Raw genomic sequence first — 18,068 nt, 5'->3', positions numbered from 1 at the left:
TTCTTCTTCCTCCTCCTCCTCCTCTTATTCTCTCCCGTCTCCCTCCCCCTTTTCGCCTACGCCAGGGTTATTTCGTCCATTTTTATCTCCCTTCTCACTTCCTTGCTTCATTACATTTATTTCATCTTCTCTCAAGTTTCTTTTACTTCTTTGCCTCACGGCATTTATTAATTCATCTCCTCTCATTCTTCCTCTCATTTTTGCCATCAGCAAACCCCATTTATTCTTTTTTTTTCATTTTCCTTTCTTTCTCCTTCTTTAGATGGCAGAATTTCTCTCAAGTGTTGTTCTCCCTTTGTATCTTTTTGGTTTATCCCATCCACTTGTGTTAATTTTACTATTTCTTTTTCTCATTCTTCCTCTTCCTTTCTAGCATGTCTCTTTCCCTTTTTTCCGGTCGAGGTATTTTCCATCACAGCCCTAACTACAGTTTCTCTATTTTTGTTTCATTTTTTGTTTCACTTCGTCTTTATCTGTCTTTTTCATCTCTTCAAAACTGGTATTATTCCCTCGGTACATTTTTCTAATTTGTTTTCCTAATCTTTTCATTCGTTTATGAAGTTTATGAACCGTCCTCCATTTTTATAGTTTTTAAGTAGTCAAGTTCCATACATTTACTTTTTTTTTTTTACTTTACTACTCTATATTATTAATTTCCCTTCTTCGTTCTATGGTAATTTTGTTCCATTGTGAAGTCGTAGTCATTGCTTTAAAATTCCCGCATTTTATTAGAAAGTTAGACTCTCTCTTCCCTGAATATTGGTGCCCACTATATACCGTCACTCGTACCAGATCCCTTAATGATACTTTAAGTGTTGCATTTTTGCTACATCGTCACTATACAGCCAATTCGAAAGGATGGCTTTCCGTCATCTCCTAGTCTACCCAGTGCTCTTTCTTGTTGAATACCCTGGGTATACTGTTATGCCCTTTTCCAGATACCCGCTGGGGAGAGATTACAGACATATCGACTGACTGTATAAAGATAGGGACATCCAATTACCTGTAAGGAAGAAGAAGCATTTATTCAAGTATACAGCTGCACTGTTTTTATTCAGATTATCCTGGTTTATTTAGCCACTTAATACCCTACAACGTACTATTTCCGACCTTTTCAAATTTACTTGCTGGCGAAACAACCCTCTTAATAAATGACTCTCAATTTCTCAAAACAAGATTGCGAGAATGCTGCCACCTGTTGGGAATAATTGGCTCCAGTTTAAGCTGCTGATGCCTTTGGAGAGCGTGTAACGCCTTGCAATTGTTTAGCAGCGGTCTATTGTGAACTGCGCTTGGAATCCCTTGCCACTAATTACACTATGTATATGCTGGGGATACATTCCAATGACATTTAGAGTAATAATTATAAAAGCAAGTATTTGTGCTATGGGTCCCAATATCCTGGTTTTACTTGGTAATAGCTTTCTTGAAAGCTATGCTCAAAATATCTTGTCCCGACGTGGTCTGCAATAGATTATTCCAATACCTCTCCAGGTACTTATTAGGGAAAGATTCATAGATTAAATTCCTGTCGCCTATAGGAAAAACAATTAACAATAATGTTGATTGGAATCAACCGGTGACTGCTGTGGTCTCCCAGCGGCATAGTTTTGGGCACAATAATAGACATTAGTTCTTTGCCCATTGCATCTGCAGAACAACAAAACGCTCTTTTTGCATGATCGTTATAAAACCTAATTCCTCAATTACAGAAGCATTGAATTGCATGGTAATTACAGATTTTTTTTTATTGCTGGATTGGTCTCACGCAAATATTCGTGTGTCGTGCGTGTTGCTAATAGATCGTGGTGGTGGTAAGGTACGGTTACCCAGAATAATGAGATTCGTATCCTGGTGTTAATCTGAAGTGCTTTTTACCAGACTATGGGTGATTAAACGCGTTTTAGATAAAGGTTCAAATTTTGTTAGAGGTGGAGGGTGTTTATAACTAGTTTTTGACTTTAGGAAAAGGATTTAGAGCACACATTATTATTATTATTGTTATTATTATTATTATTATTATTATCATCATTATTATTATTATTATTATTATTATTATTATTATTATTATTATTATTATTCAAAATACCGTCACATTTAAACCAAAAGGCAAGAAACCTCCTAAGCAATCTTCCGTTTACTACAAAAGGAAAAAAAAAATTAAGCAACGATAACTGGAAATTTTCTAGTGTAGGAAATAATAAGTTTCTGTTCTCTCTCGTGTTCTTTTATGAGCAAAAATTCCATGCTTCATATTTTCCCTTAAACAACCAAATATCAATCTTTATGGACTGATATTTATCACTATTTGTTTTGAATTTGTATTTCTCCAAAATTTGTAAATATTGATGTAATTAATATCTTGGGGTTATCTTAGCTTTCTAGTAAAAAATTAGCCATATAAATGAATGTGGTAGTGATTGATGGCTTGCATATATGAACTTAATAATGACCATAATATGCAATTGTTCATCATACTGGTGCGTTATCGTGAGTTCACACTTGGAACCACTTTGAATATGCATACACACTGCACACGATAAAAAAAGATTTGAGTGGGAAACTCATTACGAATTTAGAGCATCCATGGACATTACTGGTGCTCTTTTTGGCCAACATAAAATCCATTCATTAACGTTGACTAATTAGTCCGTTTTTTTAAGCTCAAGGGTCGTTGGTATTTGACTGAGGAGAACTGAAGAGAGATTCCCCTTCGCTTAACATTTTCATACTAGCATTTGATTACCTCCTCTCTCTCTCTCTCTCTCTCTCTCTCTCTCTCTCTGATATATATATATAATATATGTGAATATATATTTTTATATATGTGTGTGTATTAATATATATATATATATATACATATATATATATATATACATATACATATATATATATATATATATATATTTATAGATGAATATATATAATTATATATATGTATATATACAGTATATATATATATATATATGTATATATATATACAGTATATATATATATATATATACGAGTACATATAATTATATCTATATATATATGTGTGTGTGTTAGTGTGTGTGGGTATGTGGTTGTCTTTATAGGCATGTATGTTTATACCAAATAATGAAATCTTTTTATGCTCTTGAAATGAATGGCTTCTAAAGGTGGTGGGTGGGCTTTCGCTTTTCAGCCAGTGTATTGAGATTAGACTGTAAGCAGGCCAGGTCCATCTGCCCCCTGACTAATTACTTGGCATCTAGTCACTGCCATGCCAACAGAGAGAACATTGAAGTTAAATGATGGGACCCTGACAAGTGTCGTATTTGCAATGATTTACCCGATCAATGCTGAATAATTTTATCCATATGGACAACTGTGAGATTTTATTCATATATATATATATATATATATACAGTATATATATATATATATATATGTGTGTGTGTATGTATGTATATATATATATATATATATGTATATATATATATATATATATATGTGTATATTGCAAAAATTAAATTGCACACACAGTCAAGCCAAGAAAGTATCAGTGAGCAAAGTCACCATCATGAAAAAAAGTGTAGGGGACTGCTAGAATAATGTATAGGGAAGGTAAAATGAGAAAACTATAACTGAGAAGAAAAGAGCGTAGGTGAAAGGCTAAAGATATACCATAGAAATTTACGGTCAACGTATGACAGAAAGGTAGAGAAAACACGCCAAGCAGAATTTCATTATGATAATGTAATGATGGTAACCTACCGTCCCCCCCAAAAAGTATTGCTGTATCTATTAGGCAAAATGAAGAGTATACAGGCCACAATTGCATAAATCTAACGAAAAATAGAACGTAAATTATACATTTTTTAGGTAACTATGTTATGAATAAACTAGGTTTACTCATAAATTCATTAGTATGGCAGTTATGTATCGGAGTGCATTCATTGTCGCAGAATTATGCTAAATTTTAACACTCATTTTATAAGATTTTATCCCTTTTTTTGTATTTTGATGTATAAAACTAGGAATTCCTTAAGTGAGTGGTACTTTATATGCATTACCATAACTTTCCAATGATATTTCTAATTAAAATTCTTGCATTTTATTAAGATCGATGGCGGTTGCCTGATTATCCTCTACTGATCTAGCATTACTACTCGAATTCCACAACTTTCATTCATTAACCTTGTCCCTCCAAAAAAAAAGTAATAATTCTTGACATATGAGCTAACCTCCAGCCTGACCTCGTTGGGTCGTCATAGACAATGGGGGCACTAAACTACATTAGGGAAATTAGCAGAAAACTCCCAGTAATTTACTCAGTCGGTAGAGTGTGAAGTAACTTGTTGGTTGCGCCCTGAATCTCCGATTAGATAAGCTAACAACATTGGGTGTGGCTAACATTTGGGTAATATATTCAACTCTAAGCTCTAACTTGCCAGTACTTGGATGAGTGACACTAAATTAATGCCAAGCCCATAGGTTGCAGTACCTATCTGTGGTGCCTTTCGTAGGTGCTGGCAACAAAGAGGCCCAAGAAGCTATATCATTGTCTTGCTTTAATTGTACCTTGAATAGAACATTCTCTCTCTCTCTCTCTCTCTCTCTCTCTCTCTCTCTCTCAAACTAAAAGAGCATAAAACTTTCGCCGACACTGCCGCTTTCCCCGAGAATCCATTGTGCTTCTGTTGATTTAAGCAATGAATTTAAAATCTGGTGAGAGAGAGAGAGAGAGAGAGAGAGAGAGAGAGAGAGAGAGAGACAGTACCCCCGTAAAATGGTATGCCTTCACATAATCATAATGGGGAGGGGCCTCGAAGAGGTAATCCTTGGCCACTGGGGTAAAACCATTCATAAAATATTCTCTCTCTCTCTCTCTCTCTCTCTCTCTCTCTCGAACCTGAACCTTATCCCAATGAGCAACCAGTCTTGAAGGAGACAGTTCCATTCACAAAACCCATTTCTTCTCCAGCCCCTTCACCGTTAGTTCATCTCTCTCTCTCTCTCTCTCTCTCTCTCTCTCTCTCAGGCAGACAAGAGAGTTCACGCATGGGCTTTAGCTATCCACTAGCTCCATTCAAGCGGCAATGAGAGTCTGGCCTTCTTGAAGGCTTCAGTTGAAAGCACAGGATAAAATATTTAATTAAGGTTTCGAGATATAATTTGTTTCACACCATTTTGCCAGTCAACCGATTGAAACGTTACGAAAGACCAAATAGAGATCAATTTTACAGTTTTGAGGATGATAAGTTGAAAGCGTAAAACAACATTGAATAAATTATGGAAATAAAGGTCCATAGTATTCTTTAAATGTTTAACTAAGAATGAGTATTTTATAAGAGAAATTAAATCATGTTTTTCTTTTTAAATATTATAAAATATTTCTCCTTTAAATGTAGACGATGATATTAAGTGAAAAAAAACTTAAAAGCTTTTGTTTGTGAGAAAAATATTTTACTTTATTAATCATACATGTAATTTATTTAGTGTCACTTTTGACGCAAAGTAATGACTATTAAAAGATCCAGTGCTGAAACTGGAAGAAAACAAAATGACCAATTTGGTGTAAGATATAAATCAAGGGACGATGGTACAACAATCAGTTTTTCGCCAGGATTATCAAACATCTTGCAATACCTAGCGGGAAAAATACAAAACCTCAAAGGCACCGTTTATGGGTCTGTTATTTGCTGAAATACAATATAATGCAAATTTACTCCATCACTTACAATAGGAATGCAAATGCATGGCCATTATGCAATTGCATCTCCAGCAAGTAGGAGCATGGGAGACCCCTGAAACTTCGGGACGTCCTTCTTCAACGCATACAACTTGTTGCTATTGATTTCGGGAGGGCGGGAGACTGGGCGTGGAGGCTTGGGGGAACTATTTTCAGACTACCAGTATCTCCATACCCCCATATCCTGGACCCTCCTCCCCTTCCCAGTCCCCTCAGACGCATATCTAAGGGAAGATTCTCCTCAGTTTTGCAAGGGGAAGGCAGTCTTCTAAGGAATCTTGAATGATTGATTCCCTGGTGTAGAAATCGAGACGCACAAACTTGCCCAAAATGAACCCTGTCTCTCACGAAAATTGTAGTCATACATATCCTCATTGAAATATAACAAAGGCAGATTAAATGACTTAGGAAATACAAATGAAGGTGGAAATATCCTATTCTTGAAGAAACCTTCGATTTTTAATTAATGTTGAGTGTTAGTTGTGAATTTTTTGCTCATGGTGACTTTTTTCATTGCTAGTTTTCCTTTTTCCTGATTTACATTTATATTTTTATAATTCCTTTTCCTTTTATTAATTACCTTTTCCTTATTTTGGGTTAGTAGATGTCGAACCGGATTCTATTTATCAAAAATAACCTGCTTTTTATTTACCTAATGTACATAATGATGCAGAACTCTCTCTCTCTCTCTCTCTCTCTCTCTCTCTCTCTCTCTCTCTCTCTCTCTCTCTCTCTCTCTCTCTCTCGTTTGTAAGGAGATGGCGGACTAACCATCCATCATCACTTTGAATATTAAGTATTACTTGTCATCCTTACTATACAAATAAATACTTTTTTCAGATACGTTTTCTTACGAAAACGGCCAATGAAATAAGCAGAAATAATGTCTTCTTCAAAAACAGGATAATAAAAAAGCCAAAGTTATGTTTTCTTTAAAAAATGGACCATGAATGGTCTGTAGTAATGTTTTCTTTCGAACCAGGACAATGAAATATTGAGAACTAATGTTTTCTCTTCTTTTGAACAGGGCGCTGGAATACTGCTTAGCGATGGAAAACATGAACCTATCGGCCATCAGGACAATCAGGGTTTTAAGACCATTGAGAGCCATCAACAGAATACCAAGTAAGAGTTACTTTTTCATTTAACTAAAATATGTTTATATATATATATATATATATATATAAATATATATATATATATATATATATTTATTTATATATATATGTATATATATATATAATTTATATATATATATATATATATATATATATATACATATATATATATGTGTGTGTGTGTGCATGTGTGTGTGTGTGTGTGTGTGTTTTATAACATGGTAAAAAGGTTTGCTTATCGCCATGATCAGCTAAAATCTTGCCCATCTGATTATTACCCAATATCCATAACTTCTGTATTATCTTAAATTTGTGAACGTTTTTCGTCAAAATGTCTAGATAAGTATGCTGAAAGTAATCATCTACTGCATAGTTTTCAATTTGGCTTTTGTAAAGGCCTTGGCCCATGTAGTGCCCCTCTTATCATATCCAATATTGTACAGAGATGCTTTGAATGGGGGCAGGAAGTTCGTATGATTAGCCTTGATTGTAGTGCTGCCTTAGACTGTTAATCATGAGGCCCTTTCTTTCGGACTCAAACAGTTGGGAGTTGGTGGATCCTTTCTTAGCTTCATTATTAAATTTTCGTGTAATAAATTGCAAAGAATTGTTAATGGGCACAATAGTGAGTAGGAATGTGATATCTGTTGATCCTCAGTGTACTTGACCCATTAATTTTTATGGAATGTACACGTGATATGTAGTTTGGTCTAGAAAGCCAGCTCATTGCATATGCAGATGGTTTTACTCTATCTGCATCAATTTCATCTCCTGAATGTAGATCTGGGGTTGCTGAATCCCTTAATAGAGATGTAAATTAAAATTAGTGCTTGGTACAAATTATGGGTCTTGAAGTTGACCCTAACAAAACTCAAAGTATGATCTGACTCTTCAACATCCAGATCTCGGCATTGATAATGTTTCTTTAACTCTATATGACTTAAAATTTTAGGAGTGATTCTTGATAGAAAATTCACTTTTGAGAAACACATTCTGTCTTTTTCTTCTTTGATTGCACAAAAAAGTTGGCTTATTAAGAAAGTCCTTAATCTATTTTGAAGAAGCGTTTTAAATCCTTCATTTTGCATTGTTTCGAGTATTGTTATCTTTTCTGGTCTTCTGCTGCTGAATTTCATCTTAATTGGTTTCACAAGAACTTGCAGTCAATTGGATTTCTTATTCCTGACCTAGATCTTAATCTCTAGTACCGTAGTTCAATCAGCTCTTTATACATATTACATATGATTTTTCATAACTGACCATCTTTTGCATTCAATTCTTCTCAGATAGTACCATCCTGCACATAATACTGGGTTTGCAGTATATTCTAATGATCAGGCCTTTTCCATCATAAGGCTCAATATTAAACAGTACTCAAGAATTTTTATTCCAGCTGTGATCAGATTAAAGAATAATCTTCCTAATCAAGCAATTGAATGATGGAACTTCAGAAATTCAAAAATTGCACTTGAATATCTTCATGTTGAACAGGCTGACATAATTCTCTTCATAGTTTATATATGACCAATATCTTGACGTTTTTACTGATCTTAAAATATTTATATGAATTATTCATTACTGTTCATGTAGTTTATTTATTTCCTTGTTTCCTTTCCTCACTGGGCTATTTTTTTCCTGTTGGAACCCTTGGGTTTATAGCATGTTGCTTTTCCAACTAGGGTTGTAGCATGAGTAGTAATGATAATAATAATAATAATTGGGACCAACTATACTAGGTTGGTTTGCTGTAAGCGATCAGCAATGTGCACTGGCCAGCATGTTGCTGAAAACTGGCCAAACTGCAGACATGAATCGACATGTCTGAGGCCTTTGTCCTGCAGTGGACTAGATATGGCTGCACTTCTTGCTTTTGTTGTTATATATATTATACAGTGTATATATATATAATATATATATATATATATATATATATATATATATGTATATATATATATGTATATATAATATATATATATATATATATATATATATATATATATATATATATATATATATATATACACCATATATAAAATGTGCTTTAGTTTTGAATTACATACCTTCTTTGTTTGATTGTAGTGTATAGATGTGTAAATCTTCTGTATATATCTTCTGTTTATTCAAGGAAACAGGTTCCAATATTGCAATACTATTGATATTTGGGGTTGTAGTACTTACGAAATAAGGGATCCAAATGGATATTAAAAACAGGAAAATGCAAATTTACAGTGTTTGATGTGTTCTTTACACATCTTATTCTTGAACTGCAAAGATGGTCACAAAGATAACTAAACATTATCCTAACTTATTATTATTATCGTTACTATTATTTTTATAATTGTTATTTAGTAGTTTAAGTGAATTGAATTCTATTGCACAAGAAATTATATCGTATTCCATGTGTAGGAGATTAGATGAAGATATGGAATCACTTACTGATTGAATATAAGAAAAGTTTAGCTGTATTTGTGACGATTATCCCATGATATTTCATGTTACATTTTTTTTCATTTTTTGTAGTATTTCATATCTTTTGAAATTTAGTGGACACCTTAATTTAGTCCCAGCATATATTAAAGAATATTTATTTACTGTCTTTCGTACACTATCTAATACACATAATTTTCCATATTTTATATATTGAATACGATAAATAGTGCATTATGCATACAATTTAGGGCATTATGCATAGTATATTGTCAATAATAATTTTTATATTATATATGCAATACTGTACATTGTACATAAATTACATTGAATATGTTTCTTTGCAGGTATGAGAATCCTAGTGATGCTGTTATTAGATACCCTTCCGATGTTGGGCAATGTCCTTTTGCTTTGTTTCTTCGTCTTTTTCATCTTCGGCATCGTGGGCGTGCAACTGTGGGCAGGAATGCTTCGACAAAGATGCTTCAGGGAATTACCGAGAAACGTAACCCCCCCTCTTGAGTGAGTAGTTCCTAAACATTGTTTTCTTTCTCTCCTTGACATCGCCATCTTGAAAATAGATGAGTATTCAGTTGAGCTCTTACAACCTGAACAAGGATACATTAGGGCAAGAAGTTAGGGTCCTTTATATTTCATATAATTATAATTCTATTATTTATGCAGCTTATAAAATTGGCCATTGATATTTACTCATAATAGTTCCTTGTGTTTTGTTGTTAGGTAAATGGAATTTTTTATAGAAATAAAACTCATTGTAGGTGTAGAGCAGGTTTTTTTTTCAGAATTCCTATACTACAGTATTAACGAAGTTTGGAGTTTTTCAATAGAAAGAGGACACCCTTAAACATGCCATAGAGTACTAAGCTTCTTATAAGTTAGGGAGGATCTCCAGGCATGTACATACTGTAATGATTTTTCGTGGGAATAGAGAATTATAGGATGTGAAAACTTTGAAAAATTTGTCTCAGTGAGTTGTGTCTCAAAGGGGTTTCAAAGTAAAGTTTAAAGTACTGGAACTTGAATTATTTTTTAGTCTAAAGTATTTATGAATTAAAGAGACTGAAGTATTGAAATATCTATTTTATTAATAAAGCATAGGACTTTATATTCTTGAATATATTGATAGCCTAATGTATTTTTTCTATAATTGTTGCTTGTTTGATGTCAGACCACAATGGGATGCCTGCCTTAATGGTTATATTTAGAGCTTTGTATTTAAATCTTGTTGACATTTATTTTTCATAAAATAAAGATTTAGTTTAATCTAGCATAAAACAGGTATGTTGATCCATGTATTTAGAATTATAAACAGTATATATTTATTCATATCTTTATCATGAGACTGATTGGTAGAAAATGACTCTAGGCTCTTATGCATTTGAGATATTAATCCTCCTTGTTAGAGAAAACATGTTAGGTGTTGTGTAGCTTATGTGTTGAAGGAGATAATGTACAACGTTGCCTTCACCTTTGATATTTGAATATTTGTCTCCTAAACTCCCTCCCCTCCCATTCTGCCCCCCCCCCCCTCTCCTTCCCCTGCTGATGTCATGTTATTTTGAATGTTGAATGTTCCTCAGATATTTTTAGATCAATGTGCTGCTCATATGCAGTCTTTCTATCTTTCTCTATTTTCTGTAATTTTTTAACTACCTATTTTTGGACCCTTTTAAATATTTGATTACACCTTTTGTACCAACCATTTTTTCTCCCTATTTCAGCAGAAGTATTTAGACAACTATATTGTAACCCTTTGGCCTGTGGAACCTCATTCCTGTCATGAATGTGTAATTACGGAGGCCGTGTTTTTTTCTTTTCAATTTTTTTTGTCTGTTTCACACCATTTATATGTGTTTCTTCTTTCTTCATCTTTGTATTTTTCAGTCATGTTTCAGGAAGTCTGAAATAGCTACTAGCAGATTTAAATATAAGAACCCACATATTTCATTTTTTGGTTACTGGTGTTCTGCAGATGTTTGGAATAGACCTAAGTCTTAGAACTTATCTTCGCAGCAATTGTAAATGTCTTAGAACTGAAAATATTTTTGTGTAATGGTAGTTTTATCAGCTGCATTCTACAATTTTCTTTTTTTATTACCAAATAGGAGAATAGTTTTAAAGGATAGCATTTATATTCCCTGAAAATCCAGCTCCATAGACCAGCTTCTGCAGAGAGCAGCTTTTCCAGACATCTGTATGCTATAGTAGTTAAAAAGCTCTAGGTTAGAAATTATAGATTCAGTACAGAAAAAAATGACTTTTTTTGCCTAGGCTTATTAAGTGTATACTCAAATGTCTTACTCTGTTCATTTCTTTCAGATTAAAACCTATTTATTACGAAATCGTCAAGGCAAAAACGTAAGATAAAAAATACAGAAGTGTCGGTCATGTAGCGATGGGAACCTTCATAAGATCAGGCTTTTTTTTTTGCTTGAGATCCACCAAGTATATCTTACTAAAAGATTATATTTCTGAAATAATAGACATTTACTGGTTGCAGAAACTTCCCGGGTCCTTTTCATTGGATTTCTATTGAAATTCTTAATTTGTAAATAGCTTCCTTCTAGGCATTGTAAAAATACTATATCGATATCAGGAAATTCCCAATGATATTTTAGTAGCAAAAGCTTTTTAGGTACTTTAATAGAGACACTATCAGAACTTCTCAATGTTTATTAATAGCCAATAATTTCCCTTGGCAACACATTCTAGAGGAGCTTCTACTGTACAGCTCGGAAAACGAGAATTTCTAAGTGAAATCCCAGATATCTTTTTTTAAAAGGGTCAATTCATTTCACCCAGACTAGTGTTATATTCTTGGGCCTAACTGGTTTTTATTACAGCTGAGACTTTATTTTATGCACTGAATATTGTTTGTTACAGATCCATATCAATGCAGTTTTTCTGTCTCAGGAGTTTTACAGTTGTAGATTACTTATAATCACGTCACCAGTGATTAATGAGAAAGAAGTCATTATTTGAATTACAATTAAATTTAGGTTATAATTAAATTCAATATTCTTTTGGATAAGTATACAAATTTCTTATACCTACTTTTAGTAATGTAATTAGGTTTTGTAGAACCATGGACCATAATTGAAAAGCAATGTAATAAACTACGAACTTCAAATCCATTTTATCTTAGCTAACCTTGTAGAAGTTATGTATGGTGCTTGTGGTTCATTAAAAATTATAGGCTATTTATGAAATCTAAGAGCAGCAAAACAGTTATTTCACAGGACAAATATTTTAAAGATTACAAATAATGCTTTTAAAGTTTTATACGGAATAAGATACAAACATCAAAATAAGATATTGTGTAAGATAAAGTGCGCTTTTTTTCTGGTTTCACATTGCAAGAAAATTAATTTCCAAATATGTAGGTTTTTGGAAGAGGTAAGCTAAATTCCAAGTGTATACCAAGCTTGAACGGACCACATCAAGAATAAAGCAAAAGATGCATGTCTGAAAAAAATACAGGATACAGTAAGATGTAGACTAAAATTGACAGGTTGAATTTTCATCTTTATATTTCATTGAATTCTCTACTAGATTGAATGATGGCTACTATTCATTGACTTTCAAGTACTCACCTTATAATGTGAAGCTTGAATTTCAGGTTTTTTATTTCAAGAGTCAAAGATGACCCAAAACAGAAGTTTCTTCAACCAGACCTCTCCTATTGTATATCTATTTCATTAAGTGCATTAGAAGGATCACTTGCAAGGAAGAAACCTTGTCGTTATATTGTTCGTCTTCGGATTAAATGATTTGTTTTATTTACACATCAACTATACTTTTAGATACTGTATACATTTCATTTCAGGACTTTTTCCATGAGTCAGATGAATGATGATAATAACTGCTCAATATCAATGAGTGTTGCACTCTCCTATGATATTTATTCAGTAACAACAGACAATTCTCCACAGATTTATAAATATTCAAAGATTTGAGTATTTATAGAATGAATTTAGAATTTTGCAACTGGCCACACGAACTGTCGCGATAGGGAAGGCTTCATTATATTAAACAACTTATACAGTCTTTATGCCTGACCATTTTTCATTATGGAGGATAAGTATTTCTAAGTTTGTACAAAGTGATCTTGATTATAACAGGGATTTATTTTTCAAGGTAGAGCATAAAAAGCATCAATACTTTGCTATATAGATAGTCATCATGCTCAATGAAGACTACAGTGTAGTTTGTTACATGGTTGTAATACTTAGCAGTACAGCTAACAACCTGATAAAATACAGTCACATAGCTGCCTATCGCGACTTATATAGTTTGATTTTAAAAGAATAATTGGTACAATACTGTATCATATTTTGTCTTTTGGAGCAAAGAGAATTCTGTGGACCACTTAAATGCATTTTTAAAGCAATCAATTGTGTGTCTTGCTGATTTCATTTTATTTCACATTATTCAAGTTTCAATTTCACTCATTCAATTATCAATTGCTTCCAATTATCAATTGCTTCCAATTACCAATTTCAGTTGTTATCGGTTGGTTTTTCCATTATTCAAGAGACGAGACGAACTGTAACGCACCTATGTTGGTTCTTAGATTTGTTTTGTGATGTGACTATCGCTCCCCCAACCCCCTGTGTGTAGAAATAAACCTGCCACTAGCATTTAGGCGACTCTTTAACAACTAGCCTTTTTTATATACATATATCTCCTCTTTTTTTTGAACTAGCTTTTATCAAGACCCCCATAGAAGTGGCTTGCCCACAAACTATTACTACCACTATTAACTACTACTACTTACTGTTACTAATTACTAGTCTCAGTTCCCACTTAGTTCGATACTGTACTCTTCCAAGAAAAGCACTGTAGTCGTTGATTTTAGACAAAAATAAGAAATTTGGCCTGATGGCTTCTAAATAAACCTGAAAATGGTTTTAATACAAATATCATACTTTATTACCTCGAAACCTATGAAATTTAAAAAATTATTATTATTATTATTGTTATTATTATTATTATTATTATTATTATTATTATTATTATTATTATTATTATTATTATCATCCATCCGGAATACTCTTTGCTGACTTTAATGTGATTAAGCTATAATGTTTTTAAACCATTAACATAAAAAGTTATTATTATTATTATTACTGAGGTACCAAAGTTCACAGTTAGCACGGATAATAGTTTCCCTTTAAAAAAATTTATTATGAGTAATTTTTAAATGGTAGGGATCTTTTAGCAATGGTACACGTGAAATTGTAGTCATAAATACTCTTTATTATTATTATTATTATTATTATTATTATTATTATTGGTATTATTATTAATAATATTACTATTATTAATAGTAGTAGTAGTAATAGTATTATTATTGGTATTGTTATTAATAATAATATTATAATTATTATTATTATTATTATTATCATTATTATTATTATTATTATTATTATTATTATTATTATTATTATTCTTATTATTCATGGAATTTATCGGTTAATGACTCTTAAATCGGAATAGAAAATTATGAAGTTTTCTCATGTCTAGATATTAAAAAAAAAGAAAAAAAAAACTCATTTTTTAGGTTCTAAATCCTTTACTGCTTTTACTGTCAACATTATAATGGGCTTAGAAAGTCAGATCACCATTAAAGATATAATTATAATATGGAACTGAAATATATGACTTTGGATTTAATCCACAACAGTAAGCATTTACTAAACTTATATATATAGAATTGCCCAAATTTCTTGACAGAGTATGTAAGGCAATATAGGCTTTTAATAATTCTGATTGCCATTTTCTGTTGGGCATGAGGATTTTTCAACATCGTTCTGAACAGACTATACTGATGACACTTATGCTTATATCTATGATTTTTCATGAACAGTATGAACTTGATGTAATTCATGACCCATATGGCTGCTTTAAGATATACAGTATTGATTTGATTTGGCATATAGGCCTTCCTGCAAATCTTTGTATACAGAAGACAGGCGTGTATAAGTAATGTTTGGTTAAATGGTTACTCACACAAACATGCATTGTTTAGTTGAACTTAGATTTGGAAAAAGAGAAATGACCTTATGAGGCCCAAGTTTAGCAATATTCTCACACTCAACATTGAATGCCATTTTGATTTTTTGCAGATGATATAGCCTACAAGTGCTGTTTGCTTATTAAAGTATCTATATTTCTAGAATTATTCTGATTTCAGGGTCGATCATAATGGCCGTTAACACCTATCTTAAATTGAATTTAATTATGTTAAGTTGCATAAGAAATTTTTAATAACTTTAATATTATGCAATATATGCTTACAGAAAATAAACCAAAATTGCCAGTAACAAGATTAAAGAGTTCCCTGTAAAAAAAAAAAGTAAAGTATTACAAATTAAGAAGGAAAATGGCAAATAAACGAAGATGCAACTATCAGTAAATACCAAAAAAAAATAACACAAGTTTTCTTCATACTTTGTACATATACTAGAGGTCCCCTTTTACTATATACTTTGCTTTAATCAATATTTTTCTGCCCCCTTATTTCATAAACCACCAATGTGGATCATTGTAAAAAATTATACATACTTTGTACGCTTATGGTTTATCCAGCCTCCCTCTTACACAATTAGTATGTTAATGAAATATAAATTTTTCAAACAAATATTAGGTGCAGATCCCCCACGTTTCTGCACAATCACCCTCCCCCCTTATACACAAACCTTAGAACTTGTACAGATTGTTAGACTAAACTGTGCTCGTGGATTTGGCCTGTTGTATATAAACCATTCATTAAAACATGGTGGTGTGATTGTATAGTGGACTTCAATAACAACATTACGATTTGACCATGCAATTGTTCATTGCTTCCACACTGCATACTATGATGTTCAATCTGTAGTTTTACAGATTAATTGTTGCACAGCATAACGACTAGTTCTTGCTGTAATTGCATAGTGGAATGCTATAGCAATATATTTTGTTTGTGCTGTAATTCTACGGTGCCTTGCATATTAATACAATTTTATTATATAATTGTTTCAGCAATTTTTTTACAAGATTTTAATGCGTTCATCAATTTCAATCAGGGCCATCATTTTTAAAGAAAGTTGTCGTTTCAACGGTGTTAACAATAGATGTACGGTATAATCCTTTCATCAAAATCCCTTTTAACAAATAGTACTTTTTTATTACGTGAGGTCATTAACCTCTTTGAGCTTCAACTTGTGTGATGATTTTATTTTCGAATTTTATCTTGTCTGTACTGTATATATTATGGAAGGATAGAATCAGTGTGTGACAGTGAGAGAGAAAGAGTGAAAGACAAATAGAAAATGCTGTTGTCATATGGAACAAGTATAGGTGATTATTATATTATTCTACCTTTGTTTATTTTTCTACACACGAGAGAGAGAGAGAGAGAGAGAGAGAGAGAGAGAGAGAGAGAGAGAGAGAGAGAGAGAGAGAGAGAGAGAGAGCACGCGAGTGAGCAATAATATACATTTTGTACATATCCTCTAATGATTTTCCATTTATTCGTTTACCATATTATGATTCATATGGCTGAAATTCTTGTACATACTTATTTTGCTTAAAATTCTCATTTTCCATTTGATACTTTAATTTAATACCAATCGGCAAAATCTTAATAAAAAAGTGAATTGACATCACCTTGAACCGCTCATTTTTTTACCATCGTTTTCTGGATGTAGTTGTTAGCTGGGTTATGGCTAGGCTTCCCTCTGAATCTGATGATGGATTAACATAGGAAAAACTCTCCTTTTAAGATCATGATTAACAATGTAGTTGTGAATTTTACTATTTTAATTTAATTTTATCTGGGTATGGACAACAGTGGAAGGGCAAGAAGTCATTTGAAATTCCACATAGACTCCCATTGATCCCCTCTACCTAGGCAATCGAACTTTCTTAACTGTGTATTACTCAACTTTTCTTCCTTCATTGAAGAACAGATCCCTCTGATCATCTCTGATAGTTTAAGAAATAGGACCCAATGATTTTGGTGAGCTGCCTTTGTAATAGACATCAAAATAATCTGAAAGATTAAACTAACGTGTGACCTGCGAAGAGGTGAAACCACGTCCATTTTGCCATGACTCGTGAAGTCAGCCATTCATTCTTATCCTCTTCTCTTTTTTCACATCATCCTCCATCTTACTGTTTTATTTTATTTTTTATCAACTTTCTTTTACCTTGTCTTATTGGGTTTCTTGCCTTTTTTTATTCTACCTCCTCTTCTTCTACATTTTCCTATCTATTTTGATAGTGGAGAATTCCTAGGCAAAATCTTCGTTTGAAAGACATTCATCTTATGGAAAGCCTTTAAACAAGACTTGAAAGCCAATTTTATAGACACTTTCCTAGAATTTTTCTTAGTATTCAATGGATCATTTTGAACATTTTATTTTTCCCTGTTATATATTATTTTTCTTCAAATGAATTCCTCGGTACGTCCAAATTATTTCAGTTGGCCACAATCCTTTCTAGATCTAAACCATTGGCTCTTAATAATTCTAATGAATCACTTCATAGAAAATCTTTTTTCACCATCTGAATCAAATAAACATTTCTCTTTAGAAAGTGTTAATTATTTTTCAGAACTTTCTCGGTACGTCCAAATTATTTCAGTTGGCCACAATCCTTTCTAGATCTAAACCATCGGCTCTTAATAATTCTATTGAATTCCTTCATAGAAAATCTTTTTCACCATCTGAATCAAATAAATTTTTCTCTTGGGAAAGTGTTAATTATTTCTTAGAACTTTCTCATCTCTGGATAATCTTGCT

At 32.4% G+C, this 18,068-nt stretch overlaps 1 protein-coding gene across 4 annotated transcripts in view; it reads left to right on the top strand.

The window, feature by feature from the left end:
• Nucleotides 1-18,068, top strand: part of Ca-alpha1T (Ca[2+]-channel protein alpha[[1]] subunit T) — a 340,709-nt gene that overhangs the window by 8,105 nt on the left and 314,536 nt on the right. For 3 of the 4 annotated variants that reach the window (XM_068362312.1, XM_068362310.1, XM_068362311.1), the window contains exons 3-4: nt 6,744-6,841; nt 9,609-9,783. In XM_068362312.1, coding sequence (XP_068218413.1) covers nt 6,744-6,841; nt 9,609-9,783 — 273 coding nt within the window. Of the gene's footprint in view, nt 1-6,743; nt 6,842-9,608; nt 9,784-11,601; nt 11,641-18,068 lie in introns of all 4 variants that reach the window. The other variant, XM_068362308.1, reaches the window with a different exon arrangement.

The sequence above is a fragment of the Palaemon carinicauda genome, chromosome 38, assembly GCF_036898095.1.
Source record: "Palaemon carinicauda isolate YSFRI2023 chromosome 38, ASM3689809v2, whole genome shotgun sequence".
NCBI classification, from domain to species: Eukaryota; Metazoa; Arthropoda; class Malacostraca; order Decapoda; family Palaemonidae; genus Palaemon; species Palaemon carinicauda.
This window is presented reverse-complemented; position numbering and strand designations above follow the sequence as displayed.